At 47.0% G+C, this 27250-nt stretch overlaps 2 protein-coding genes across 5 annotated transcripts; both read left to right on the top strand.

Moving 5' to 3' along the window:
• Nucleotides 1–35: 35 nt before the first annotated feature.
• On the top strand, nucleotides 36–6708 carry CSTF1 (cleavage stimulation factor subunit 1). Its single transcript, XM_065754440.1, has 7 exons — nucleotides 36–286; nucleotides 789–965; nucleotides 1446–1641; nucleotides 2841–3118; nucleotides 3932–4129; nucleotides 4625–5015; nucleotides 6042–6708. Exons 1-7 carry the CDS (start codon nucleotides 167–169, stop codon nucleotides 6299–6301), a joined length of 1620 nt encoding a protein of 539 aa, XP_065610512.1. The 5' UTR covers nucleotides 36–166; the 3' UTR covers nucleotides 6302–6708.
• Nucleotides 6709–10816: 4108 nt separating this feature from the next.
• CASS4 (Cas scaffold protein family member 4) lies at nucleotides 10817–26861 on the top strand. Of its 4 annotated transcripts, none has more exons than XM_065754253.1 (7): nucleotides 10817–10873; nucleotides 19481–19906; nucleotides 21921–22025; nucleotides 22428–22571; nucleotides 23304–24632; nucleotides 25357–25416; nucleotides 26129–26861. In XM_065754253.1, exons 1-7 carry the CDS (start codon nucleotides 10850–10852, stop codon nucleotides 26546–26548), a joined length of 2508 nt encoding a protein of 835 aa, XP_065610325.1. In that variant the 5' UTR covers nucleotides 10817–10849; the 3' UTR covers nucleotides 26549–26861. The 4 variants fall into 4 exon arrangements, with proteins under 4 accessions (XP_065610325.1, XP_065610327.1, XP_065610326.1 ...); XM_065754254.1 differs by lacking the exon at nucleotides 10817–10873 and adding an exon at nucleotides 13449–13568; XM_065754255.1 differs by lacking the exon at nucleotides 25357–25416.
• Nucleotides 26862–27250: the final 389 nt, after the last annotated feature.

The following is a 27250-nucleotide window of genomic DNA, read 5'->3' as shown; positions in this document are numbered from 1 at the left end:
AGCGCGGGGCGTTGCGCTGCCGCTCACCCCTGCGAGGGAACCTCCGCTCGTTGCGGGCTCTGAAGAAGCGCGATTGAAGGCAACTCGTCGCTGGCTCTGCCGACCGGCGCGAGGGCAGTCCCGGTGTGTCGGCGTTGACAAGCGGGACAGGATAGGTAAAAAGAAGATGTCGGGTCGTCGCGTGGCCGCCGCGTGTGACCGACGCCAGCTGCCGCGGGGCATGGGGAGCATGGCGTCCCCTCTCCTCGACCCGCGTCCGCTTCGGCTGCCGTTTCTGGAGGCTGATGTGAGTAGGGCGGTGCTGCGGGGAGGGCGGCGGTGGGACCCCTGGGGGCTCAGCCCGTGGGACCGGGAAGCGGCCGCCCGCACGGCTCGCTCATCTCACAGCCCCGGAACGCCGCGCGTCAGACGCCGCGGAGTCGCGGCAGCACCGTGCGGGCGCGCTGTGACCGGGACACAAAGACCCCTTCCCCTCAGCGTACAGCTGCTCTTCTCTTAGCAGCCGGACCCACGCTCCGCTGCGGCTCTACGTGTGTCCGTGGGCGCTGCCTGCCCGAGTCGCTGCCCTAGCGGCTGCAGCCGGGCCCCGCGGGGTGGGGGGGTGACACGGAGGAGCCCCGCGGGGCGCAGTGCCCGCAGCCCGCCCCTTCCCCGTTGGGCGGGGGCTCCCTTCGCGCGCGTCGCTCGTCACGTGACGTGGAGGGGGCCTACCGGCGTCGGGGCGCGCACTCCAGGCGTCACAGGTCACGTGACGCCGCCGTTCTCTTCCCTTCCCCCCCTCCCCCAAGAGTCGCCTCCAATCGATTTGCGGGCGCTCGATGCAGCAGCCTTCGCGGAGGAGCATTCTTCGGTCTCGGCCGCCGCCACCGCCGCCTCCTCCTCCCTTACCGCCGCCGCCAATCGATGCGCTCAGGGCTCCGGTCGCCATTTTAGGGGGAGAGCGAGGGAGGCAGAAGGAAGGCTCGGTAGGTACCGGGCGGCCTCGCGTCGCTCTCCGCGTTCGGCTGCGCGGCCTCGGCAGCGCTGCTCGGCCCGCACCGCCGCGCTCCGGATGGGCGCCCGGTTCCCGTTGCTCCCTGAGCCGGGCAGCGGCCGCGGTGTGGCGGGCAGGGCCGGGCCGGGCTCCCCACGTTCCCCATCCCCCCGCTCCCCGTCCACCTGGTGCCGCTGCCGGCAGGGCGGGATGGGCGCTGCCAACCGCGTAACCTCGCGGAGCTGCTTTGGTTTGATTTGATTTTTAGTCGGGATTTTGTTGCTGCAATAAAAAAAAAAAAAAGCACCGGCTTTCCCCTGTTTTCTCTGTGTTTTCGTTTCTCGTTCCCTTAGTGTTGCCTGAAGTCTCAAGGCTCTCAGCGCTGCAGCTCAGCGGGTTGTAGCTTACTTAAAGGTTTTAATTGTTCCTTGCAACTCTCCTGTGCGTGACTTTTCCTTCTTGTTTGTTTCAGGCCCCTCCAAGGCATTCCTTGCTCACAATGTATAGGACGAAAGTCAGCTTGAAAGACCGTCAGCAACTTTATAAGCTAATAATTAGTCAGCTGCTGTATGATGGATACATAAATATTGCTAATGGCCTAATAAATGAGATAAAGCCACAGTCAGTTTGTGCACCATCTGAACAACTGCTGCACCTCATTAAACTAGGTAAGCTGGGATGGAAAGCAAAACTACTGTGAAGTTCCAGTACCCAAATCTTTGGATCAGATCTCAGTGAATAGCATGGCATCACTGAGAATGCCTCCCTTTTGTTATCTACTCCTTTGTAGTAATCCACAAAGTTTTTAAGGCTTTACAGGCAGCCCATGATTCAGCCTTTAGCACACGCTGTGTTCTGCTAAATAGGATTACTGACTGTAGATCTCATTGTAAGTTAGGTCCGTTACGAACTCACAGCTTTCTGTGGTTGTTCTGGATGTGTTGTTGGAAGTGCCCACCTTCACTGACCTTCATATACCACTCTTAACAAGATGAGCTTCACAGTCTAGGGTCTTGGTAAAGGTGTGTTTCGTGTTGTTTCTCTATGGAGAATTCCTGAGCAGCTTTTGAAACAAGCCAGCTGGGTTTCTGGAAGAGGCCAAACCGTGACAACATGTCTTCTCTGTATTGTAACTGAACTGGTTCTGCTGCTTGAACTAGTTGATTTCCATGGATATAAACGTGGAGCCTTGTCTGTCTGAAAGAGGAATACTGATCTTTGCAGTCTGCAGGTGAAAGCAGGAAAGCCTTCTCTGTGAAAGTTGATAACTGCAGCTAGGCACTTAGCTGAAAACGTGTCCTTGCCTTGGTGCAGCTTGCAGTGCTGTGCTGGCATTGTCATGTAGATGCATATTGCAAATCAAAAAGATTCTTTAAGGTGGGGGTGAATTATAATTTTCATTAGCAGTGTTAGGATAGTAGTTGGTGTGGAGTTCTTCCATCAATTCAGTAAAAAAGAGATTGGTAAATGCTTCTATTTTTTTACTTTAAATCTAATGTAATGGCACAGAGTCTTGTTTTACCCTTTAGTAACCTGACTAGGCATATTGATGACTTCTGTATGTGGCTGCTTACCTAGTAATAAGTAACCAGTACTTAATACCATACTATATTTACTGGTTATCTGGCCACAGTTGCACTAGAGCTGAACGCAGCTGTGTTTAGACAAACTGCCTTTCACTCTTCATGTGTGGTATTGCTGTACTACAACTAAATCTATTGCTAGCTTAGCTCTTCAACACGAGCTGTCTCTCTTAAATCCTGAATTTCAGGGCTGCTAAGGAAGTCTGTAGGGTAGATATGGGCATAGGCTGTCTGTCTAAAGAGGAGGCAAGCCTGGTTTAAGAACGTCAACTTTCTCTTTTCAGGAATGGAGAATGATGACAGTGCTGTTCAGTATGCGATTGGACGGTCAGATACAGTAGCTCCAGGCACAGGAATCGACTTAGAATTTGATGCAGATGTACAGACCATGTCTCCTGAGGCTTCTGAGTATGAGACTTGTTATGTCACGTCTCATAAGGGGCCGTGTCGTGTAGCAACGTATAGCAGAGATGGACAGCTGATAGCTACAGGATCTGCAGATGCCTCCATAAAAATCCTTGATACGGAGAGAATGCTGGCCAAAAGTGCCATGCCCATCGAGGTAAAATACCACTTCAGTCATAGTCACTCTGTGAATTCTTGAGCTGCTGTCTCTGTTTCGTGCCGTGTCTGTGCCTTGTGGCTGGCTCAGTGGGTTGGACTAAATATCTGTCTCGACGTATTTCCTATTCCAACAGTGGCTCATAAAGTACCTTTGAAGAAAAGGAAGAAGAAACAGGGCAAGTATACCTGTGTAACTCCTCGCAGCATTCTAGAGAGCCGAGCCAGAAGCTGCTTCTAATAGTTGCTGATAATCTCTGTAACCTGCAAACAGTTTGGTTGTGAACCTACTTTCACATCTGGCCTTTACAGCACCCAGTGCCTCTGTTTCAGTACTGTTTCACAGAGTACATACGTGTTTCCTTTTTACCTTTCTTCTAATACACTTATCAGGCAACAATTTAAGGTTGGTTGGTTTGTTTTTCACAGAATGCACACCATATTCCCAGCAGTATGCAGCATGAGCAAAAGTTGCAGTTTTGCCAGTTGGTACTGCCTCCCTTAGTTAGTGTGGCAGGACAGTCTTTTGATTCAGACTGTTTACCAAGATGATGTATTTTCTAGTATCAGTCCTCTGTGGCTGATAGTTTGTCCTTGAGCAAATCCAATAACCTTTGTAAACATACAGGGTCGTTATCTCATAAGAATTTGTGACTGTATGAAGGTATCACATTTTCAGATAATGAAGTGGTGATGTGCCAAGTTGTGTGTCAAAGAAGATAGTGATGTGGTCACTCATGAGAGTGAAAAATGTACATTGCTTATCAGAGCAGTGTTCTGCCTTCTAACGCTAACTTGTTATTGTTCTTTGCAGGTCATGATGAATGAGACAGCACAGCAAAACATGGAAAATCACCCTGTTATTCGGACTCTGTATGATCATGTGGATGAGGTTACATGTTTAGCTTTTCATCCTACAGAGCAGATCCTAGCATCTGGTTCAAGGGACTACACACTTAAACTGTTTGACTATTCAAAACCTTCTGCCAAAAGAGCCTTCAAATACATACAGGTTAGATACAGTGGTCAGCTCAGAGCAACCAAATCTTGAATGTGTGATTACTGAGGTATCAGCAAGCTGAATTGCATCTGAGTGTGTATGTGCAGACCTGCTAGTTATGCATTGTGAGTTTATGTATAATGGGTGCCTATAGCTGCAGTCTTAACCTGGTGGCTGTTGGCTTTTTGTTTTAGTCCCAATCTAATAGGAATGACTTTGAAGTCAGCTACGTTTTCTTGGTTCTGGAGGCAAGTTTGTGGTTACGTGGTAGCTGACAAATCTGGTGCTGTTGTGCTGTATCCCACGGATGGGCACTGCAGGCTGCTCTAGGGGAAAAACTATGACGTGATGCCTGTCACGTTAGTAACATAGAGGACTTGCAAAAAGAGAATGTGTTGTGCTAATGGATAATGTAGCTGTTTTTAGCATCTTGGTGCCACAGCTGACCCTTCAGTTCTCCATTTTTACTTTTCACCTTACACCAGCTATGTCTTTTTGATCAAACAGGAAGCAGAGATGTTGCGCTCAATCTCTTTCCATCCTTCTGGAGATTTCATACTCGTGGGTACCCAGCACCCTACCCTGCGACTGTATGATATCAATACTTTCCAGTGCTTTGTGTCTTGCAATCCCCAAGATCAGCACATCGATGCCATATGTTCAGTGAACTACAACGCGAGTGCAAACATGTATGTGACAGGAAGTAAGGACGGGTGCATCAAACTGTGGGATGGTGTTTCAAATCGTTGCATCACTACTTTTGAGAAGGCACACGATGGAGCTGAAGTCTGTTCTGCTATTTTTTCCAAAAATTCAAAGTATATCTTATCAAGTGGAAAAGACTCTGTAGCTAAACTGTGGGAGATCTCTACTGGCCGCACGCTGGTCAAGTACACAGGTACGTGGCAGCTGACCTTCCTGGGACCTTCTTTATCCAGTGCTGACTGGTGAGCAGGTGGTGTCATCTGAGGCATAAGATCTGTTAGTGCTGAGTACCAGCTCTTAAGGGGAAGCTGCTTTTGTGAGGGTAAATGGCCCCAAAATTTGGAAAATATTTAATGTGAAGTACTTCCAGAAGAGAAGCTGTGCTGATGTCAGCCATTCAGTCTAACTAGATTTCGGAGACATAACTGACATTACACCATTCCATTTGGAGGGAAGTCATCACTAAGCTAGAGGAAAAGTAAATAGGAGTGTGAGTCCCTTGAGGAATAGAACAGTTGTGGAGAGTTTCTGTAACATCTTTTTAAAAAGCATAATTGCTTTTCTTGTTAATGATCAGTTTGGTCTGGGGCTTTCCAGTTCAAGCTGCACACCTGGTCTGTCAAAAAGAAATGGGAAAGAAGTACGTCATCCTTTTGGAGTTAGGAGTCCACTTGCCTATAGACTACCTCAGACTGTAGGGGAATTGAACCCCCTTTGGGACAATTGCTTTAATAAATTCTTGTGCAAGATGTAGCTGTAGTAAAGCAGGGCTGCAGCTGTGTGCAGGGCAGTCACACTGAGCAGCATCCTGCCAGCAGCATGCTTTGATCTCAGCAGGACTTAGGAAACGATGGAAGATGGAAATTGCACGTGGGAAGTTCTGTGACTGGGGCAGCTTTTGGGTTGTACTACGACAGTGAAGTGGGTGTCGGTAGGAGAGAGCTTGGCAGTGTGCAGTCCTTGTTCAGCAGCTGGGTCTGCTGTCACCCAGCAGGGTGCAGCACCTCCTCGTGCAAAGCCCCGGGTAGGATCTGGCAATATATATAACTACTGGAGAATATCTGTAATTGCTTGTCCTGTGGAAGTTGTATACTGACTGGGAAAATCAGGCTCTGTGTTAGGCTTCCCCTAACCATCAGTTGCTGTAGTTTAATTCTCAGTCTTTGGGAAAATCCCAGAAGTGATCCTGTTTGGTTTGTGTTTCGCTGCCCGTGTTTAGGAGCTGGTTTGAGTGGACGCCAAGTGCACAGGACACAGGCTGTCTTCAACCACACAGAAGATTACGTGCTGCTGCCAGATGAAAGGACCATAAGTCTGTGCTGCTGGGATTCGAGAACTGCAGAGCGGAGGAATCTCCTCTCCCTGGGGCACAACAGCATCGTGCGCTGTATCGTGCATTCTCCCACCAACCCCGGCTTCATGACCTGCAGCGACGACTACAGGGCCAGGTTCTGGTACAGGAGGTCCACAACAGACTGAGGACCTCGTTGTGAAAGAATGGTTATCCAGAGTCCTTACATCGTCCTGTATTGATTGTACTGCCAGCAGATGCCTAGATGAGAGCTGCGCTGTGTCTGTCTTTTGTGGTTTCGTGTTTTATTTCTGTCAGATGGCAGAACAGCATTGAAATACTGAAACTTTTAAGTTTTGCCCCACGCTAATTTTTTTTATTAGTGTGTGTGTGGCATTAATTTTGTAGAGTCATCTCTAGTTTGACTCAAGGAGTTGGGGTGAGGAATAAATTGATCCTTGCAGGAAGGATCAACTTACTCTCCTGTCTTTCTGAATCCTGCGAAAGATAATGTGACTAAATCTTGCTCAAACTGGGCAGTGTGAGCTGGTTTTGCTCTGCATTGTATCTGTGCAATCCCACTAAGGTCTGTTTAAAGAATGGATTACGTGAGCAACACTGCAACTTGGCAAATGTTTTAATGAAGCCTTAAGCCCTCCTCGGTTGTGATTCATGCTTTGGGGCTCTTTTTTATCTTTCCCCCTGGTGGCCCAGGGGGCCTCTGACTCTGAGCCAGTTTTGTGCCATAAGAATTTGAAACACGATTTTAAGTTGTTCAGGTGAATTGAAGAAATGGTGTTCCAGTTCTGATATTAAAGTTCAGACTTGAAATCTTGTCTTCTTTACAATTTGTCTTAAGTGTAATCTCAGAGTAAATTCAAGGAATGTTCATACTGAGACTATGAAATGTGGCAGTGCTGCAGAGTATGGAAATGAGAATAACCTGAGGAGGGACCCTTTAGTGACCCCTCAGAAAAACTTGTCGTATTCATTTTCTTCATATATATGTCAGAAATGTAAATTTGCTTCATTTAAAGTTCTCATCCTGTCTTACACAGCATTTGAATTGCTTCTTTGAATTTAAGAGCACAGCCTCATTGTTTCATCTTCCTGCTGTGTCAGACAGCCTGAGCTTCCCTGACCTCCTGTATTCAGCAGAGGTACAGATCAGCAAGAAATCCATGGTTAAAACTTCTCTATGTTTGAAGGTTCACTGTGTTCTCACAGATGAGGTTTATAATCTGGTCTCTGCAGGTTGATGTGTTCATTTGGGTGTTGTGTGCAGCACTGTGATAATGGTGCTTTTCAGATTCACATTGGGGAATGTTTCCCTGAGGCGTAAGCTCAGTGCCTGCTTTCATTCCATGTGTAATTGTTTGTTACTGTTGAGTGAACTTTCCCTTGCCACTAAGTGTCTTGTTAGGGGCTGAAAAGGTTGCAGGTTTTGTCTGTATATAAATAAAGATTCTTTTAAAAAAATATTTAATATACAAAGAAGGAGATGTATTAGTTTGCTGTGTGGAAGGTAGGAATTGGAAGGAAAGGATTGGGGATGTGTTACAGTTTGAATCAGGTGTTTGTAGACTTGCAGTGTTGAATGTTTAGTTTTTGTTGTCTCTTTTTCCTCCTTTAAAGGGGGAGAAATTGAATATTCTTCAGCAGCAGTGCAGAACAAATGGCTTAAACTTAACAGTCCTCTCCTTCTCTGCTTCAGGTGTCTAAAGCTTTAGATACAGGGGAGGCATGAGATAGTGGGTTCTGCTGGCTGTGCTGGTGAGGGAACAAGGAGAACCAGAGCTTGGTGGGAGGGAGATGGGAAGTCATGGCATGGTTAACTCAGCCTGTACTTGCTCAGCAGAGCAGCCCTCTGGTACAAGAGCCAGCCAGCTGAACTGAGAGCAGTGATCATTATTAACCTGGGGTGTTCCGGTCCTGGTAACACAGCTGTCTAGAAGGACCTCATTTGCTACAGGCTTTGGGATCTTCTGTTTTAAAACAGCATCCTGTATATTAACCCACTGCTGAAGTTACATTAGCAGCGTTGTAGCTTTCACTTCAGGCTTCCTTAATTCCATGCAGGGTTGGTTTTGCTTGTTTTTCTTTTGTCTTGAAACACAGAAATAGAGATGTAATGTGTTCAAGAGACAACACCCTGAAATGAGCTGCTCTGTTTTTGTCTAAGGGGTCCTCAGATGTGATGGTTGTTGCAGAGAAAACCAAGCGGCATTTGGCTGCAGGGTGTTCGTATTGATGAGTTTGATTTCTGTAGGTATTTACAATATGGCCTTGCACTGTAAAAATAAGTTATTTACCAAGCTCGTTACTTGGCTTCATTATGTGGGCAGATTGTTTGAAAAGTGCAAGAGCTATTTGAGCGAAGTGGCTCAGAGAGCAGCTTGGATTTAGCACAACAACACATAAAGAAAAGGCAGAACCATTTGCTTTAGGCTGAGTAAGACATCTTCTACCTGAAGTAAAAATGTTTGGGTTTTTTTTTGCTTTTTTATTTCAGATGATCAGTGCAGGATATAATGAAGTAACAAGGCTCACAGCCTGAATCAATCTTGACTTTGGGGAGAGCAGAGAACAGGGTAGTGAAGACTGGGTCTTCATCCTGAGCCAAAAGATCCAAGTCAGTGAGGAAACTGGCAAGAAGGTCGGGACAGATAGCAGTAGTTGGGGTGGTCTTAGAGTGAGCTTTGTAAAGGGAGAAATTTCTAGTGCTTTACCTACCCTGGAGTGTTAGGAGAGTACTTTGTGTTTTTGCTGTGCTCAGCACTGCTGAGTGTAGTCAGTTCTTTGGGTGTCAGAACAGCTCTGCCTTCAGCAGGGGGAACAAAGATGACATCCCAGCTTTGCAGCTGCCTTCCCCCTTGTGGGGACCTGTTTTGAAACTGCTTTTCCTTGGTACGTTCACACCAGTGTTAACCCAGCAGTGTGAGCCTTGCTTAATATGATGGGTGTGGGGTGCATCCTTGCTGCTGATCTGCCCTTCGTGACAAATGGTGAGCTCAGCAAACTTGTCTGAGTGGAGAAAGCATCTGTTACTGACTCTTTCAGCCACGTGTACTCCTCTGTTTTCTCCATGAGAGCTCAGTGCACATCCATGGGGGTAGCACGAGATATTGTGGGAGGGGACGTGGGCACTTTGGAAAGCTGCTGTGGTACCATGAGTGCTGCTGGTGCTCTCTGAGAGCCAAGCTGTGGCACGTGGATGCTCGCCTGCTCCAGGTGAAGAACACATTACCGGTACAGTAATTAGCTTACTCTACCTCTGGTTTTCAGATGCTCTTGGTAGAACCTTCCAGCATCTTACTTGAGACAAGCAAACTTTATTTTATGTGTTTGGTTCCTCAGAGTTCAAAGGCAGCTCTTATTTTGCCTGAAAGAGGAAGCAAATGTGTAAACAAGCTCTTGAAAACCAGAGTTCTTGCCTGAGATGGTGAGCTGCCCTTGCCAACGAGGCAGCAGTGACCTGCAGTCCTTCCAAGGAGAAGGGATCTTCCCTTAGGCAGGTGAACTCTGCTGGGGATACACTGTTGGCTGATCTGATGAATGGCAGTTTTGTCTCTTACTCTGCAGTTTTGGCAGTCCTTCATTTGACAGAGGTACACTCTGTGGTGCATTCAAGGTCTCATCTGTACCTCTCGGTGTCTGTGTCCCGTTGTGCTCCTCTGCTCAAACCCAGTGCAGGATATCTCCTGAGAGCCTCCATCTGCTGCTGAGGATCACTGGATCCACGTGGCAGATTGCCCCTCCTGACCCTTCTGTCTGTCACAGACGTGTGCTGAGGTCACACCACTGCCCACCTGAAACCTTTGGAGACGGATGGCAGCTGTGTGTCTGTACCTCTGGGGCTGCAGCCCTGCTTGGGGTGCTCGCTTGGCAATCAGTGCTGTGCGCAGGGCCCTGGGGGGCTGCTCCCAAAGGGATGCTGCTGGAGTTCTGCTGGTTTGCTGCTGCTTCCCACTCAAAAGAGGGGTGCTGGTCTGGGACAGGCGTTTCTCCTGACACCATCTTACTGCTAGAGGTACCCCGTGGATTCCAGGAAAACCGGGTGACAAAGCTGTAGCTCGGGGTGGGAGGTTGTGTGCGTGGCTGGAACAAACCCAGCGCTGCTGCAGAACCGCTGCCCTCCACCCAGCACGGGGCAGGATGCTGTGTGAAGGCACCAGGCTCGGGCCGTGAGGAGGAGTCATCCGTGTAGAATTCACCCTCCAGTGCGTATGGTAATGCTTAAGGTTTTCTCAAAGCCACTTTTATGTATAAACAAAAAATTAAAACGGTGCTTTAAATACCGAGCCAGCCTTGGGCAGCGTGAAAATGTTGGCTTAGAAATGCTGGGCTGGTACGATTGTGGCAGCCTTGCTTCTATCAAGTGCTGTGCAGCCTCTTGTGGCGTGCAGTGTTCTTGTGTTCGTTACACTTCTAAACAAAGAAATACGGGAACATGCAGCAGAGGAGGGTGACACTTCTGGCTGTGGTTAATTGCAGCAAGCTGGTGACAGCTCAAGGAAAATTCCGCTTGCAGACAGACTTTCTCTCCTTGATGCTCGTAGGGTTTTCCTGCTTTGTTTTCTTTTCTTTTACATCTTATCTGCTGTCACAGAAGCCGTGCTTCACGGGGATCGCCTGCATGCCTTGCGGAGTGCAGTGAGGGCAGGGCTGCCAGGCAGAGCCACGGCTCTGGAGCACAGCTCCGAGTGCTGCTGAGGGGTGACAGCGCGGGCACGAGCATGAGAGGCAGCCGAACTGTGAAGGTACGTTGCTTTGGGTCGTTGGAGCGTGGCACAGAAGTAAAACACCACGTTCTAGTGCAGGATTTGATGTTTGGTCTCAGCATCAGGCTCGGTGATGTTGAAGAGTTTGATGCTCTCACCCTGGGCAGAAGCGTGTTGGGATGCGTTGTACGGTGTCTGTGCTTTTCGTTGTGTGACAAAACCATGAACGGGGAAAAATGTCACAGGGAGAGCTCCAAACGAAGCGAGGTTCCCCGTAATGACTGAGAATAAACACACTTGTGAAACAATAGATGCACAACCTCGAGGTTCCCCTGCTTTGCTGCTCTGTGATAACATTCAGAGCATGTGGTCAGAGACGTACAGGGCACTCCAGATGTCCTATTGCAGATAATTTCCCGATGTTACAGCAAAACAGAAAAAGACTTCATGTGCTCCTTTGTTTCTTTTAAAAGGCTGAAAACAATCTGTAGGGTTTCCACGTGTCCTTGTGTGTTCACGCTGTCCTAATGTGTTTTCAATAGACATCGATGGAAGGGCTTGCTGCTGTGAGGGTCAGAGTGCTGAAGTCTTAATTCCTTATTGGGTGCTAGGATTGCCTGTCTGTGTGCAAGCCTAACGAGCAGTGTAAGAGAATGGGAACATCATCTGGGGTTGACTGACCAATGTTGGCTGCGATTAAACTGCTGCCTGGCAATTTGGTACGGAGTGTAGCAGGGGAAAGAAGTGAGTGAGCATCTCGGGGAGCCGTGGCTGCACTCAGCATTTCCACGGTTGCAATGGTGGCAGAACAATTTCTCATGTGAAGTCACCAGACACTGCTGCATGCCATCTATTCCAAGTGTTTATTTCTGGGTGTGCTATGTCGAGGTTTCCTACCTGGCCTGCTGCTGGCTGAAGCAATGTGATGGCAGCAAGCTGATTTCCAGCACTGCTCCATGTCCTTGGACACATCCACAGCATACCCAGCCAAATCCAGGGGAGGTAACTAGAAAAAGTCAGATTTCTTTCTGCTATATCATTTAGAAGGGGGCATCAGGCAGCGATGTTCATTATAATATCTGAATGCCATACTGCTTGTGGAAATGGTGTTCTTCTCACTCTCTGGACTTGCTGAAGCACCAGCCATAGTGTTCCTCTGCCTGGCAGCGCTCTGTGCTCGGGCTGTGCCCTGGCTCTTCCACCTTCACGTGGAAAACCATTTCAGAAGATGGATTCCTGGTAGGATCACACCCAGAGAAATGTGGGATTTCTCTCTTGTTGCATCTGCCCCATCGTCTGCACAGGAAATGTTGCACATCTTGGTGCAATGTGAAACACGGTCAGCGGGGTAGGCTGTGCTTGGGAAATAGCTCCCTTACTGCTTGACAACGTTGTCTGTGTTTTTGCTGAAAGAAAAACAGAGTCATTTCTTAAGGACACATGAAGTTCATCTGAAATCTGCCTCTCCACCTCAAACTCTCGGCTTATATCTTCCTGTGTCATCCACAACCAAGTGCATGGAGGTGGGTTTCTGGGGGCTCCACCACTCAGGAATGTGATTGCCCACAGCCCCGTGTCCCCATTTCAAACCTGGGAGCACTGCTGGGCTCTGTCTGCTGCCCTGGGGCCGCATTGGGGTCACCCATGGCCCCGCTGACATCGCGGGGACCCACCTGGGATCAGCTCCAGCCAACACTCCATTCTGCTGAGTGCAGTTTTGTGGCCATGAGCTGTGGCACTGCTCTGTGTATTTCTGGGAGCGCCTTACAAACCCCGAGGCAGTACGTGAGCAGCTGCTCTTTATCTCCTGCACAGTGTTCAGAGGAGGCACAGATGAGTTACTTTGTGCCAGGATCCTCTCTCACTGGGACAACTGCTGCTGCTTCTCTGTTCCAAGCTCCATCCAGAGGTGGAGATTTTGTTGATAAAGCATTTTCAATTCAACTTTTTCTATTTGAGATGCGTGGCTATTCTAGAGAAGTGATTGTGGCTGCAGGAGCAGCTAATTTTATCTTGGAGCTGCTGCAGAAAGAGGAAGAACACAGCAGCCAAAGAAAAGCAAAAGCATGAAAACCCACATGATATGAATGAGTCCACAGCAGTGAAACCTGCACGTTAGACTGAGCAAACAGCAGTGGTGGATGGTTCTAAATAACACTCCTGTTTCATAGCATTAAACAGCTTTTAATAATTAAAGAAGCACACCCTTTCACCCACAGTTAATAATTAGCTTTGCTCCTTGGCTTTTCTGCCTCTAAAGAGTGGGATTGTTTTGCAGCTTATTCTGAAGATTATTTGCCTGATTGCAGAGGAGATCCGCTCAGACTCTGAGAGATTCAAATGTGAAAATTGCAAAGCAGACTGAGACGTTAAGTACAAAAGAAAAAAAAACGATCCTACAAAAACACCATAAAATGGAATAAATCCATTCCTAGTTCATCCCCACTGCCCCCATTGGCCGCTGAGATTCAGCTGTAAGACAGAAAGGCATTTCCCAGGGGATGAGGGACATCTGCCTGCCCTGTGCCAGGCCCCATTACAGCAGCAGCTGCAGGCCAATAGCACGGCTCAGATAATTGTGCTACGTAATTAGCTCCCTCTGCTCCCAACAGCACAGTGCTCGGGGCTCCCGGTGGGTGCAGAGGGAGTGGAGCTGCTCCTGGGCTCAGCCAGGCTGGGGATCTCAGCCCTGCTTAGGGGATGGAGTAGCAGAGGCACCAAAATGAAGGTCAACGTAAGTACTGGATTATTGTATTTCTGGTGCATTTAATTTAGCTGCACGTTTTATCAGTGGCAGCGTGTTTGTCTAAGACCTGCATCTGCCAGAGCCATTTCTCAGGGTGTGCTGCTGCTCCTGTTTGCTGGTTACTATCAGTCTTAACTCTTGAGATGTGATACGAGTTACCTGGTGCATGGCTGGCAGTCCTGCTCGGGGCAGGGGGTTGGAACCAAATGACCTTTGAGGTCCCTTCTAACCCAACCATTTTATGGTTCCATGAGTTCAGCTGAAGAAATGCCTTAGTGGGAAGTGGTAAGGCCAATAAGAGTGGGGATCTGTACCATCAGCATTGGGCAGGAAAGTGCCTTGCTGAAAGGTTACAAGAGTAGGCGTTAGAGGGCTGTGGGGATGCCCTTTGTCCTCCTTGTTTTCTTGGAAATAGTTAACATAAAGAACTAAAATTGAGTTTTACTTCATGAGAAAGAGGATGCAGCACTTTTTATGGCGATTTGATGCTGATCACGAGGGTACAGGTAACGGAAATGCCTTAACAGCTTGAGTCACTCTGCTGAAGCAATGTCAGCAGAACGCAGGCTGAGCACTCTCTAGGATGGGGGCTGACCTCGTCCTGCACTGCTTCTGCAAAGACAACTGAAGCTCCAGAGCAGAAAGGAGTGGTGGCACTGTTTGCTTTTAGGAAACACTACTCTGCTCTGAAATAGCGGTGGGATATTTGGATGAATGAAACCCGATTCGTAGATGTGTGTCTGTGTTTTGTCCCAGCGTGCAAGCAGACACGGGGTCAGAGCTTGTTTTGTGCTAAGGGCTGTGCACAGCATCACAGCTGAGCTCTGGCAGCTGGGGCTCCACGCAGGACCTGCGGTCACCACAGTTAACAACAGCACAGTGCAGGTGGGAGTGTGTGTCCTTCGTTTCCTGGAGAACATTTAGATTTTCATTTGAAATCTTGTCCAAAATCTTATCTTAACTAGTAATCGTAGAAACATTTTTGAGCAGACAACAGCAATGAGGGAGGTGGAGGAAGCTGGAGTGGCTGGAAGCTGCGGTGCTGCTGCTGATTCATTATGAATCAGAGAGAGCAGCCTCCCCTGGGCTTCTGCCACGCTCACAGCATCAGTAGAGGCTCTGCTGCAAGGTTTGGGGCTGCGGGGTGGTGGGCTGGCTGCTTGTGCACCCGTGGGGAGAATAGGCAGCAGTCACTGCTCGTGGGTGTCCGTCCCTTTGCAGTTGCTGATTGGCAGCTGCTCCCATAGGGACTTCTGCCCATGCCCTGCCCTGAACAGTCACTGCTAAGCAGCTTTTTGCTGCTTTGTGCATTGTGGAAATAAATGTTGTGGCAAAATATAACTAATATGCTAAGAGGTTTAGAAACGTCACAAAAAAGAGAAAAAATTGAGACAGGAGGTGAAAAGGTGCTTGTGTTGATTTAATTGAAGAACATTCACTGGTAGCAGAGCCCTTTAGGACCATGGGAAAGCAGTGCACAGCAGAGCTGGAGCCTCCAAACCCAAGCTGGGGGGGAAGGGAATGCAGCCAGCACAGCAACAGACTTGCCGGGACACTGCTCGAGCCGTCGTTTTGTGATCGTGAGGGATTTTCTAGCAGCATTCCCATATATTTTATGGCGGAGGTAAGTCTGCTGCGTAGTACTGAATATGGGTTGTGGGGTAAGAAAGGGATCGGTGCTGCTCAGTCACAGTAAATGTTTTATAGTGTGCTGAGGTCATGGGGACTTTGGTGTTTTGTGGCTTTTTTGTGTTGGGAGCAGTGCTGGTTAAGGCACCAACTATAAAGACGTACAAAGGGAGAATTAGAGCCTTGCATTAGGTCAACTGGCCTAAAATTCAGCAGGAGAGGATACACAAGAACATTTGTTCACACCTAACTTCATTGAACCCTTGTTTCCAGAGGCCTTACGGCGTAAAGCTGCTTGGTATGGTTGGCTGTGAGTGATTAACTTTATGGTGATGAGGTCACAGATGCCCCTATTGGGAGAACAGCATCACAGAAATAGGCTGCTGAGGATGCAGCCCCTGCCCTGCAGGTCTGTGCTCTGTCATTGCCTCACTAAGTGAGCAGAGGGAGGGGGTAACAGCAATGTCTGCTTTCCCATGGAGTGATGAACCACCCTTGGAAATGTGCTTCATCTCAGGATAGTTTTATAGGGCTGCTGATGGGCTGACTGGGGAAAAAAAAAGCAACAAATGTCAAAGGAAAACACTTTGATCTCATCTGCGTCGCTTTAGTGCTCATTACATGTTGGTCGTTGTAAGGACACATTCATGAGATGACATAGAAAAGCAAGGAGTGATGCACAGTCGCCCTGAGATGGCATTCTGCACATGATGGTTTCAGACAGAGCGCTTCCGCTCCTCTGGTAATAAAGGAAACAAGCCGATCCCAGTGGCCCCAAAGCACAGCTTCCTCCCACCAAAGCATCCCAGAAGGTCTCTGCGACCCTGGGAATGCAGAGCTTGTTTATGGTTAATGGAAGGTCAGGGATGCTTCTGCTTACAGGACGGGAAGGGGCTGCCACAGTGATTCTTTACATATGTCCTGGGCAGCTGAAAGCAGAGCTGGGGCATGACATCCAGCACACAGCCTGCTCAGGGGAGCCAGAGCTGCTCTGCGGGTAACCTCGTTCCACAGATGGGAAAAGCAGCCAACCCATAAAAACCTCTTTGCTGACAGAACTGCAGCACGTGCCAGTACCAAAATGAGCTGGTTCAAAGCCTTCTTGTATGTATTTCCCACAACGTAAATCCATCGGTGGCTGTGACGTTAGGCGTTGCTGTGAGTTTGTTGCGTTTTGTCTCACTGATATCAGGCTGATCTTCAACAGAGACTTTGTTATCCTGAGCTCATACTCAGAGGAGCTATAGCTGGTGCTCCTGAAAGCCAACAGAACTTACACGGTTTCCATGCTGCCTTTGGTAGCAGCGATGTGTGAAAGAAATGCTGCGTGGGTCTCTTGTGAAGCAGCCCTGCTGCTGTGAGGCCAGGACAGTGACCAGAGCTGCCAGGAAGGAAGCGAGGAATACAGGGACTGAGTTACCCTGCAAGTAGAGGGGCAGAGAGAATGCAGATCAAGATATAAAGGCAGACCTGTTTGATCCTGTATTTTTTCCACACGTTGTGAGAATGTTCCTTCTGTGTTCTTAGAGATGGGAGCTGACATTCACAAATAATTTCAGTGGTGTGTCAGCGCTCGTGTTGATTTTGCAATGAGTTGCTGCGAATTTCTGCCTGGTTGTGGGCGCTGAAAATGCACAGAAGAACCTCTTTGAGGATAGAAGTTGGTGGTGGTGTGTCTTGTGGTTTGGTTTTCTTGTTTTAGTTCTTGTGGGTGTGATATAAGGATGCAGCAAGAGGATTGAGTTCAGGAGTTTTGCATGACACCTTCCTGTAGTACGGTGCTTACAAATGAGTGATCTGTTTTTTCACCTATTTCTGCCCTTTATAAAACTCCTTCAGAGCTAAGATTCAAGGAGAAAGGATAAAAAATTTTCATTAAAATGCTTTCCTGTGTTTCTCAGCCCTTCATCAAATGGGCTGAATAATGTCATACAGGCACCCTAAGGCCTTAAATTCGGTCTTTCCCTGCTGGTAAGATTGCTGCAGCAGCAGCAATGGGCTCAGCTGGAGTAAATGATCACACCAACATCTGCTGCAGTCACATTTGGATGTTGCTGAGTACCACTGAGGGTCATTCCCATAACGGAGGTGGTGGTCCAGGTGTGCACAGGCTGCTGATATGTGCAGGTCAAACTGTGACCTGGTGAAAATCAGCAGGTTGTCTTGATAACAAGTGCAATTTGCAGTTAGACTTCTGTAATTTCATGTGTCGGTTAATTAAAGGTTTTTGCACGCTAGCTTGGGAAATGTTGGCACCTAAACACCCTTTAAAACCACACTGTGACCCAAAGTTTCCTCCTCCTTGTGCTGGAGCTAGGAAGAAGGTTTTGTCATTCAGGGTGGCAGGGAGGAGCTCTGTTCCCAAGGTCAGCTCTCCTGCGGATGAGGCTCTCTACCTCAGCTGCTGGTTTGCACAACGAGGATGGTTCCTCTGTTCCTGTGCCCATCCCTTTGGGGGCCTTACAAGAGAGACTCTCTTTCAGTGCTCAGCAAAACAGGAGCAAATGCCAAGAGAGCTCTAGAAATGTCACTGACTAAAAGCAGGAAAAGCTCGGTGGGGTGTTGGGGCTTTTGTTCATTAGGTTTTGTTTGGTTATCCATTTGGGTTTGGGATTTTGGGGGGTTGGTTGGTTTGGCTTTTGGCTTTTGTTTTGGCTTTCCACTTAGTTGTAACAATGCATGAAGTGCAGGTCCACCCTGGTGAGATTCCTGAGGGTCTGACTTCAGCGCAGGTGCTTCGGAGCATTTGGTGCTGCCCAAAGAGAAAGCAGGCTGCCATGTCCAAGGCAAGAAGGCTGCTTTAATCACACCGTGCCATAAGGCAAATGGGACTGTTGTTGTCTGTCTCTGACAGCTGCTGATGGACAAGTCCATGTACCATAACAAGGCCATTGTTCACAGCCATTCTCCAGAAGAAGTGTGTGCTGCTAACAGCAGGCTACTTTCATCAGCTGAGCTGACAAATGGGTTTGCTGCTGCTTCAAAGCAGCTGTCGCTTTACAGCAAATGCTCTGCACAGAAACACAGGGCATCATGTTTCCTATTTGGGTGCTATCTCTTTGGACATTACTTGCACTTCCTGCTAAGAAACTAACAATGGAACATCCAGTGGGAAGCAGTCACATTTTAAGCTGAAAGTGAATGGTGTATGGAAAAGCACTGCAGCTACAGTTCTCTGTACCCTTTGCAGAAATGCTGCAGGTGAATAAGACCACCTGCTGCAGCTGCTTTTCATCCTTTCATCTTGCATGGAGTAAGCAAATATCCAAGATCAATATTCTGAAAATAAAACATTATCACTCGTGATTACCAGACTATATGTATGCTCAGCAAAGGCAGGTAGAGCAGCCCTGTGGCGATGAAGCTTGGAAAGTATGAATATTTGCTTTCCTATGGATTTTCTATGATCTGCCCACTCTATTCTTCACTGGCTTCCTGTATATATATATTTAGAAAAAGACAGAGAGAAAGAGGAGGTGTAAGAGCACTGCTGAAGATGCTGAGAGATATTGAATGCATCAGCGCAGCGATGTCTGTGTCACAGACAGCAATAAGGGCACTGCTTCAGTTGTGTTCACATGAAGCTGAGGTCCCGGCCAGCAGAAACACCAACACACGTGGTGTCACTGTGCCCAAGCTGAGTGACACACACTGTTGGCCTGGGATCCCGTGAGGCAATGGGATTCAGCCCTCCAGCCTCACAGAGGGCTGAGATGGGCACGCTGCAGCTGCTGCCTTCAGTGCTGTGGCCCCAGCTCCTCCAGCCACGGGGTTTGCCTTTGTAAGGCTTGAAGTAGAAGAGAAGTGTTTAAGGGTAAATAAGTAATGTGTTCATTTCTTTTTCTAGTAAGAAACAATTGTTAATGCGCAGCTGAAGCCCGCAGATAAATGAGGTGGCAGTCAGGGAGGACGAGGTTTATTTTTGGCTGGGTGACACATTTCCTCTGACTTCTGACAAACAATTCACAGAACGCCCGTGGGGAAAACCACCAGTTTTTCATAGCATGATGCTCGTGAAGTCCAGGCAACGAATGCTAGCCACACTTCCAAGAGCCTCAGCAGGAAGAATGATGCAGAAATGTACAGCAGCGTTATTAGTTCCGTACAACAGAGCAGACAAATGTTAGAGGCGTTTGACACTGAATCCACCGCTCTGAGAAATGTTCTTGAGTTCAAGCCCGTGCGTTTTGCCATTAAATGGAGATGGCGGTGGAGGTGAGCACCTCGCTCTGCTGCTGAGGTGATGGCGGGCGCTGTGTTCTCTCCCTCAGAACGCGCTGGCGAAGGCTCTGTACGACAACAAGGCGGAGTGCTCGGACGAGCTGGCCTTCCGCAGAGGGGACATCCTGACGGTGCTGGAGCAGCACGTCGTCGGCAGCGAGGGCTGGTGGAGGTGCTCCCTGCACGGGCGGCAAGGTCTGGCTCCTGCCAACCGCCTGCAGCTCCTGGCGGGCCCGCAGGCCCTGCCGCCTCCTGCTGCCCCCAGCGATGCCCTGGAACCACCCGTGGCCCCGCAGAACATCTACCAGGTGCCCTCCGTGCCCAAAGCCACCGCGTCGTCCTCTACCTATGAGAAGATGGAGGGCTGGGTGACATCGCCGGCTCGGGCTGCCACTCTTCCCGTGCAGGGAGTCTACCAGGTGCCAGCCCTGGCTGCACAGCTGCTCAGCGAGAGGACACGGAGCTCCACGCAGCAGGTACGGTGTGAGCATCACGGGACCGAGCGCTGCCATCAGAGCGGTGGCTGGGGGGCACATAGGAGGGGACACACAGGAGGTTCAACTGTGAGTGTGACCTCAGCCAGATCCTCTCCTAGTCCACTTCTGCTGCTGCTCCGGACACAGTGTGCAGAGTGTGTGGGATGAAAGGAGTCACCAGTCCCCTCAGTGGGGTGGGATTACAAACCCAGTTTGCAGGACTTCGTTTCAAATGCTGACATGGTCTTTTCTTTCTCCCTGTTCCTCTCATTCAGGTGAAATATCTCAGTGGGAAACGTGTGATTTGATTAAATGTCACTGTGAGTGTTACATCATCAAAACCTTGTGCTTTCTTCAGCATGAAATTAATGCAGAATCTTTTATAATAAATGATAAACAGAGCAGGTGTGGGGGGAATGCACATGAAAGATCTAGTTCAGTCCCAGGAGCTCTTCAGCCCTGGGTAGCTCTTTATTCTTTGTAGAAAAATCGCATTTAAAATGTTAATTGCCAAAGGAAAGAAGTTCAACCCCAAAGCATATAGCCCTTCATTCTGAATTAATGAGCGTTTGATCCATGGGTCGCAGCTGGCCGGCTTTCCTCCCACTGTGCTGCAGAATGAGGACCTGGTTCCTCCTGTGCAGCAAATAGGTGCTGGAAAACAGACACATTTGGTGAATTTCTGGTGACTGAAAACTGTATTTTCAGCACTTCAGCTGCACACCCAGACCTCATGCACTGTTTCCATAATGGCAAGCTCAAGCTGGGCAATAGCTGCCAAACACCCTTGTGTACTTGCTGTGATCTTTTTTCTCCACATTCCTAACCACAAAAAAGGCAAGGCACTTGCAAACTGAAGTGAGATCAATGCAATTTTCCATGTTGTGCCAACAGACCAGGCCCTGAAAACATCATCTATTTTTTCATTTGTGTGTGAGTGGCCCAACATCAGAGCTCATCAGCTTCTCCTGTCTCTGTAATTTTGTGAGTCTGTGACTTGCTTACCAGAGAAAGGGGGAAGGAAAAAACAGAAATTCTAGCCTGCATTTACTACTTCAAAGTTCAGCTTTTCCTGAGCTGGCTCTTGCACAACATCCCAGCTGTTGCCACAACAACTGCACACAGATGCATTGGAGAATCAGGACTGCCCTGCATAGATCCTATGGGACAACTGGCAAAGATGCCAACACACTCAGCTGTTCCCTGAGCAGCTGAGTAAAGCCACTGTGAGTCTTTGAGGAAAATGGCTGAAAGCAATAAAGCAAAGCCAGTATGCTTTCACCCTGTATAAAAACATCATCACTGCTTGTTGCCCGGTGCTCAAGGCATCACTGGGACTGAAAGTACTTTAAATTTTTTTCCTCTTTAATTGATAGTAAGATGTGATGTTCCATTTCATCTGCCAAATAAGATTTATCCATTGGAAAATGTCAGCTGTGAAGCAGAAGCCCTATTGCTCTACAGCCTTTCCCCTAACTTGCTTGCTGCAGCTCTTCTAGGGTGGAGAACATGAACTCCAAATTAAAATATCTCATCTCCAGCAGTGTTTCCATGGTCAGAAGTTCGCAGTACTCTATTTGTAAACCGACCACAGGGACCCAGGCTAACCATGTGTTGGGTGAATGAAAGTAAGTGTTTACAAGGTCGATGAAAGACCTTTCCCAACGCTCATCTCTTGGCCTCTTAACTATTTGTGCCACAGATCTGATCTCAGCTCTTGAAACATTTTATGCATACAAAATTAGTCTGTAATTGGCCTAAATAACGTAATTCCCATATATACTCTGTTTAAGGAGCTGGATAGGACATCAAGGTAATTGCATTTATTTCTTCCAAATGAGGAAATGCTTCACGACTACAGAGTGACACATCTCAGCCCGTGTCCTTTTGCAGCTGCTATTCTGCGAAGCATGGCTTGACCTGATGGCTCTGTGACAGCATCCTCGAAGACGTCCTGTGCTTGTTGCCCAGGGGGGTTTTCTCATTATGGTTTTGTTTTTCCTTCCCCTCTAAGCACCTCTTTACTCTCCCGAGAGCATGCCGGGCTTCAGTGCCAAACATCACCAGTGAGGTGTACGATGTCCCGTCCATGCAGTGCCGGGAGTCCTTACTCATGCAGGTATGTCTCCCCTCAGTTCCCACTGGGTCCCCAACACATCTCCCTCCCCAAGAACCTCAGAATAGAGCTTAAGGATTAGGGTTTGATTCTAGCATTCCCTTACTTGTTTGTTGTTTGGGATTTTTTATTTTTATTTTTTGTAATATTTGGCAGAAAACCATGTATTTTTAGGGAAGTTCAAAACAAAGTAGTTCTCTTTTGAATTGGTAAGAAATTCAAAGAGATGTGTCTTAAATCTGGTTATGTTTCTTACACGCATCTTCAGTTTAACTACCACAGTCCTGATCTAGATTGTAGTAGCCAGGAGCTATGCAGTATGTGACCTGAATGTCTCTGAATACGGAGGGAGTATTCAGGGGGCTCTAAAGTGGGTGGAAACCTGATTCTTTTTCCTTTGACCAGAGTGGTGCCACTCCACCTGCAGCACGAAAGAACTCAGTGCTGGTCAGATCCCCCAAGTGCTTCCAGGAAGAACAGCAGCTCTACAACATCCCATCCAGCTCGGAGAAGGCTGAAGCTGTTATCCAGGACTCAGCAGTGGGCAACGTAAGTAAGACTTTTTGGTCATGAGAGAACAATCTCCCATTACTGCTCTGATGTTAGATGTGTACTGAACCTCCGAGGATGTTTGGAAGCAGGGATCATGGGGATAACATCAGCACATCTTCAGTGCAGCACTTTGTGCTTCACACTAAAGAGAAAAATACTACCTGGCTCCTGCACAGCCGGAGCACCCACTAAGACAGCCAACGTGTTTGTGTATTAGGCTGCAGGCAGTAAAATCTCTTGCCTCGTGACAATGCAAAAAGCAAATTCAATACCTCACATTAGTGAATGTCTGATTGTTAGCAGTATCCAAGCAGACAGAAACAAACACTTCCCACTGTGTGCAGCCCACTCTTCAGGAGTACAGCACACCTGACTTTGGGGCAGTGCTGAGGGGGTGGGTTGGGCTTCCCAACTCCTCCTGATTGTTTGAGAAGGACCATTCTTGGAGAAAGAGCTGATCTGAAACTTACAACAGAGAAAATGCCTCAAAGGAAACACTTCATTAGTCAAGTGTCAAATGTTTCAAGTTTCCTGGACAGCATTAGGATCCAAGGTAACTTTGACATGGATGTGTTTGTAGAAAGGAAATTAAAATTATGGGCTAGGCTTTTTGTGGCATCATTCTGTTGATATTACTGCGTACATCTGCGCACTAAGAATTTGGTTTTGTTTCTAATTTCTTGTTTAAAAGGTATACACTGCTTATAAATCCTATGTGCTCTGTTGCAGTTGTATGATGTCCCTCCCAAAAGAGAAACTGATGCTTCAGAGAAGAAATCTCAGAAAAAGTACTGGGGCCACTGCAATACCTTGCCAAATCCTCGGAAGTCAGAATGGATCTATGATATTCCAATATCACCTGAAAAAACAGGATTAAAACAAAACTCTTCTGTCCATTCCATGGAGAACCAGGTGCTGTACGATATACCCCCAGCCAGGTACAAGGCACTAACCACAAATGCTGAAGCCAATGTTGTAAATCCTCAGTTGTATGACATTCCACCAACACAACGGAAATTAACATTTCCAGATGTCCCTCTTTATGACGTTCCATCCTCAAAGGATGTGCTCCTCTTGCAGCAGAATGGTAGCTGTGACGTACCCCCAAGTCTCCTGGCTCCAAATACAGAGAATCAGATTTCTGGAGAGAATGTCTATGATATTCCAAAAGGTTTGCCCTCTGCTTTGCAGACCAAGAAAGAGATGGAAAAAAACAGCAACAGTTCTGGAAACCAGGCATACCATGTTCCCCCACAGCTCTCGAGAGACACCAAACTAGAACACAACAGATCATTTGTTTCTGGCATGGACAGCAGGAGCAGCCCTCTTTCTACATCTTCAGACTCTTCTGAGTCTTCCTCTGTGTCATCATCAGAAAAGGCTGCCAAAGAAATTAAGCTTGACCTCGAGGCAGCCATAGAGACACTGACAGGATTGCAGCACAGTGTATCTAGCTCAGTTGCAAGTTTAATGATCTTCGTGAGCAGCAAATGGAGGTTACAAGAGCACCTGGAGAAAAACATCGAAGAAATCCACAGGGCCATTGATCACATAAAAGTATCTCTTGGAGAATTCTTGGCTTTTGCTCGAGCCTTAAAAGTAAATGCATCCTACCTCACTGATAATAATCTTCAGATCAGAATTAAAAAACAACTAGAAATTCTTTTGAACTCATTCCAAATCTTAACAGAAACAAGAGAAGCTCTAAACAACTGCAACTGGTCTTTAGAGGTTTTGGTCCTCAAAAAACCCAACAGCAACCCAGATGATCTCGATCGCTTTGTTATGGTAGCCCGCACAATTCCAGATGATCTCAAGAGATTTGTATCCATCATCATCGCCAATGGAAAGCTTCTCTTCAGAAAGAATGAGAAGGAGCAAGAAATGAAGCAATCAGGAGCGAGCCCAGGATATAAAGTGCCAAAACAAATCATGGCACCAAGAGGAATAGAAATAGAATCACTTCCAGTAAATGCTCCTGATAAACCCAACACAAGTCAAGGCAGTAAAGAGACAACAGAGAATGTCACTGAGGACTGTGAATATGTTCAGCTACAGGTTAGTAGTGTGGGATTCTATCATCTGTATTCGTGATCATTCAGACGTTATTTGCCCTGTTTTATGTTCATATCAATGCCAAATTGTTTGCATTATTGTTTACTTTCCAGACCTTATGTGGACCCAGAATGTTGATGACATAGGTACAATGATCAGTAACTATGAGTAAATAAGAGAACTGTTATTAGAGAGTTTGTCCACGCAGTCAGCCAACACTGAGAAAGATCTGCAGCTTGCCCCTTTAAACTCATTTGAGAGACAATTTTTGGCTGTAGGCCAGCTTTCTTCTTCTTAAGCTAGTAGTTCTCTCCTTGCCCATACATTTTACTTGTTAACTCTGACATCACGATGCAAGACATACTGACTTTCTACATTAGGATATATTATGATTCTGTAGAATTGTTGTAATAACTGATTAAACTCTTACTCTGAATTTTAAATTTATTTGCTAGAATACTTTTGGAGTAGAATTGGTAGATTTTTTTTTCTTAGAATTACTGCTAAAAGCTCATTCTCTAAATTGGCTTTGCAAAGGAATGCTGGATTTCCTTAGAATTTAGGAAATTTGTGTTTCACTGATGTTGATTTCACTCTTAGCTCAACATAGTCCATAATGTGATGTCTGTACAGCAAGCATTTGGCCTTGAAATAAGCAAGAAGCACATTTATGTTTCAATATTTGATATAAACCACTTCAATTTTGCTTTCATTTTGATTTTAACAGGCACAGAAAATAATTTCTGGTAAAGAAGTATCAAAGAAGAGTACAGATTCAAAACAAAAGGTATTTCTGATTTTGAAAGCTATGACATGCAGAGAGTTCCAGTCCTTCCTTTCTGTGCTTGCTAAAATTCAAAATAATCCCTGTGTTTGGGTGAACACATCCATACATGGAGATGTATTTGTTTTTTCCCACAACTAGTGTTTTTTTAACTACAGCTGTAAAGCTGTGCAAAAGATTTATTTCCCTAAATGTAATTAACCACTCTAAAGTCCTATGGTTCTTTATCTCTTTGCTTTTCTGTCTCATTTGGGGTAAAGCTGTGACAGGTGATATTTCAAAGTAATGCACTAGAATAAGGACTGAATCTCATTATTGCTTAGTTTTAATTATTCATACCCCTCATTAAGTCATTACCATTAAAAATCAAGTCTAAATGTTTTCTGCTATCCAAGAGCTTGGCTCCATAAAGGATATGATATTTAAGTACAGAATGTTGTGTGCTATCTGTTATCGAAATGGTGTTCAGTGACATTTTTTTCAGGGAAAAGAAAAGTGAGTGAAAATACCATTTTGAAGCCCAGTATTTTGTGGAAAGTAAATGATGGCAATAATTACCGTGCTGGGCTAGGGCTGGAGCAGCTCAGCATCTGTTAACTAACAGAGCTCCCTGCAAGCAAGGAACCATGGGAGGAATGGAAGAAAGTGCTGTAGAGCAAAGAACAAAAATAGTGTGCCACCAATCTGAATCCATTCTTTTTAATCCTCTTTTTAGGTGCTGCCATCTACAAAAAAGAATGCCATTCGAGGCCAGCAAGATTCTGCCAGGAAAATTGTTGTCCCAGAGCAGTGCAGGCTGTGCTTCGGCGCCCTTCACAAAGCCATTGCTGTGTTTAACAACAGCCTGAGCAGCAACCAGCCGCCTGAAGTCTTCATTTCCCACAGCAAATTGATCATTATGGTGGGGCAGAAGATAGTGGATTCTCTCTGCCAGGAAACGCAGCAGAGGGAAGCTCGGAGCGACGTTCTCCACAGCAGCAGCAGGTTTTGCAGCCTCCTGAAGAACCTGGCTCTCGCCACCAAAACTGCTGCAATACAATACCCAAACGCCGACGCAATGAGGGAACTTCAGAACAAAAACGATGAGCTGTATAAATACACACAGCAGTTCAGAGCAATGTTAGAACGAGAGTGACTCCGCTTTTTATAATTATTATTATTACTTTGAACAATGGTCAAAACTTGAATTTCTGTGTTGTTACAGTTCTTTTGTCACTCCCTTGGCAGCTAAAGGGCACGAGCCCAGTGGTGTCAACTCTCAGTCCTCACAAGCACTCCTGCCAGGTGGTTTCCCTTGGGTACTGCTGCACCTCTAGCAGGTGAAAACCCATACAAGAGCAGATGCAGGAGGGGTGTGTAGAATTAAATGTGCACCTCCTTCCTTGGTGTTCAGGCTTTCCCTAGAAATGTTGTCCTCTTCCTCTTGGGGTAAGGATTTTTACTGAGTATTTGAGCAAATGTTATCACCTGATTTTTGTTCTTAATTAGTTTTGTTTCATTTCTGCACAAGTCAAAAATATATTTCCTTTTTTTTTATTTTTACTGAGTATGTAAAGCCTCTCTTTGCATTCAGCTGTGCCCCATCCTGCAAGCTGTGATACACTGCTACGTGTACTATCAGCAGCAGTTCCCAGAGCACTCGACTCAAATCTCACATCTGTTTTAGATTGTTTCCTAAGAACATTACCTTTGCAGCTGTTTGATATACAAACACAATGAATGCGTTACAGGACAAACTGCATCTCGTGGCTGTTAATCAGAAATGCTCCAGCTGCCATCTGAGCACGGACAGAAGATGGATGCAGAGCTCTGGTTCCCCACACCCGCAGCTTTGGGG

The sequence above is a fragment of the Cyrtonyx montezumae genome, unplaced genomic scaffold (genome assembly GCF_038088225.1).
Source record: "Cyrtonyx montezumae isolate F1298 unplaced genomic scaffold, pur_monq_1.0 scaffold_9, whole genome shotgun sequence".
NCBI lineage: Eukaryota > Metazoa > Chordata > Aves > Galliformes > Odontophoridae > Cyrtonyx > Cyrtonyx montezumae.
The sequence above is the reverse complement of the archived record's forward strand: the minus strand, read 5'-3'. Positions and strand labels throughout refer to the sequence as shown.

Excerpts from the sequence above, each read along its gene's own strand:
- CSTF1 (XM_065754440.1), top strand. The coding sequence starts at position 167 with ATGTCGGGTCGTCGCGTGGCCGCCGCGTGTGACCGACGCCAGCTGCCG. Across the intron at positions 4,130-4,624 it reads GAGCCTTCAAATACATACAG|GAAGCAGAGATGTTGCGCTC; the intron begins GTTAGATACAGT and ends TTGATCAAACAG. Across the intron at positions 5,016-6,041 it reads CACGCTGGTCAAGTACACAG|GAGCTGGTTTGAGTGGACGC; the intron begins GTACGTGGCAGC and ends GCCCGTGTTTAG.
- CASS4 (XM_065754253.1), top strand. The coding sequence starts at position 10,850 with ATGAGAGGCAGCCGAACTGTGAAG. Across the intron at positions 22,026-22,427 it reads GGGAGTCCTTACTCATGCAG|AGTGGTGCCACTCCACCTGC; the intron begins GTATGTCTCCCC and ends TCCTTTGACCAG. Across the intron at positions 22,572-23,303 it reads AGGACTCAGCAGTGGGCAAC|TTGTATGATGTCCCTCCCAA; the intron begins GTAAGTAAGACT and ends GCTCTGTTGCAG.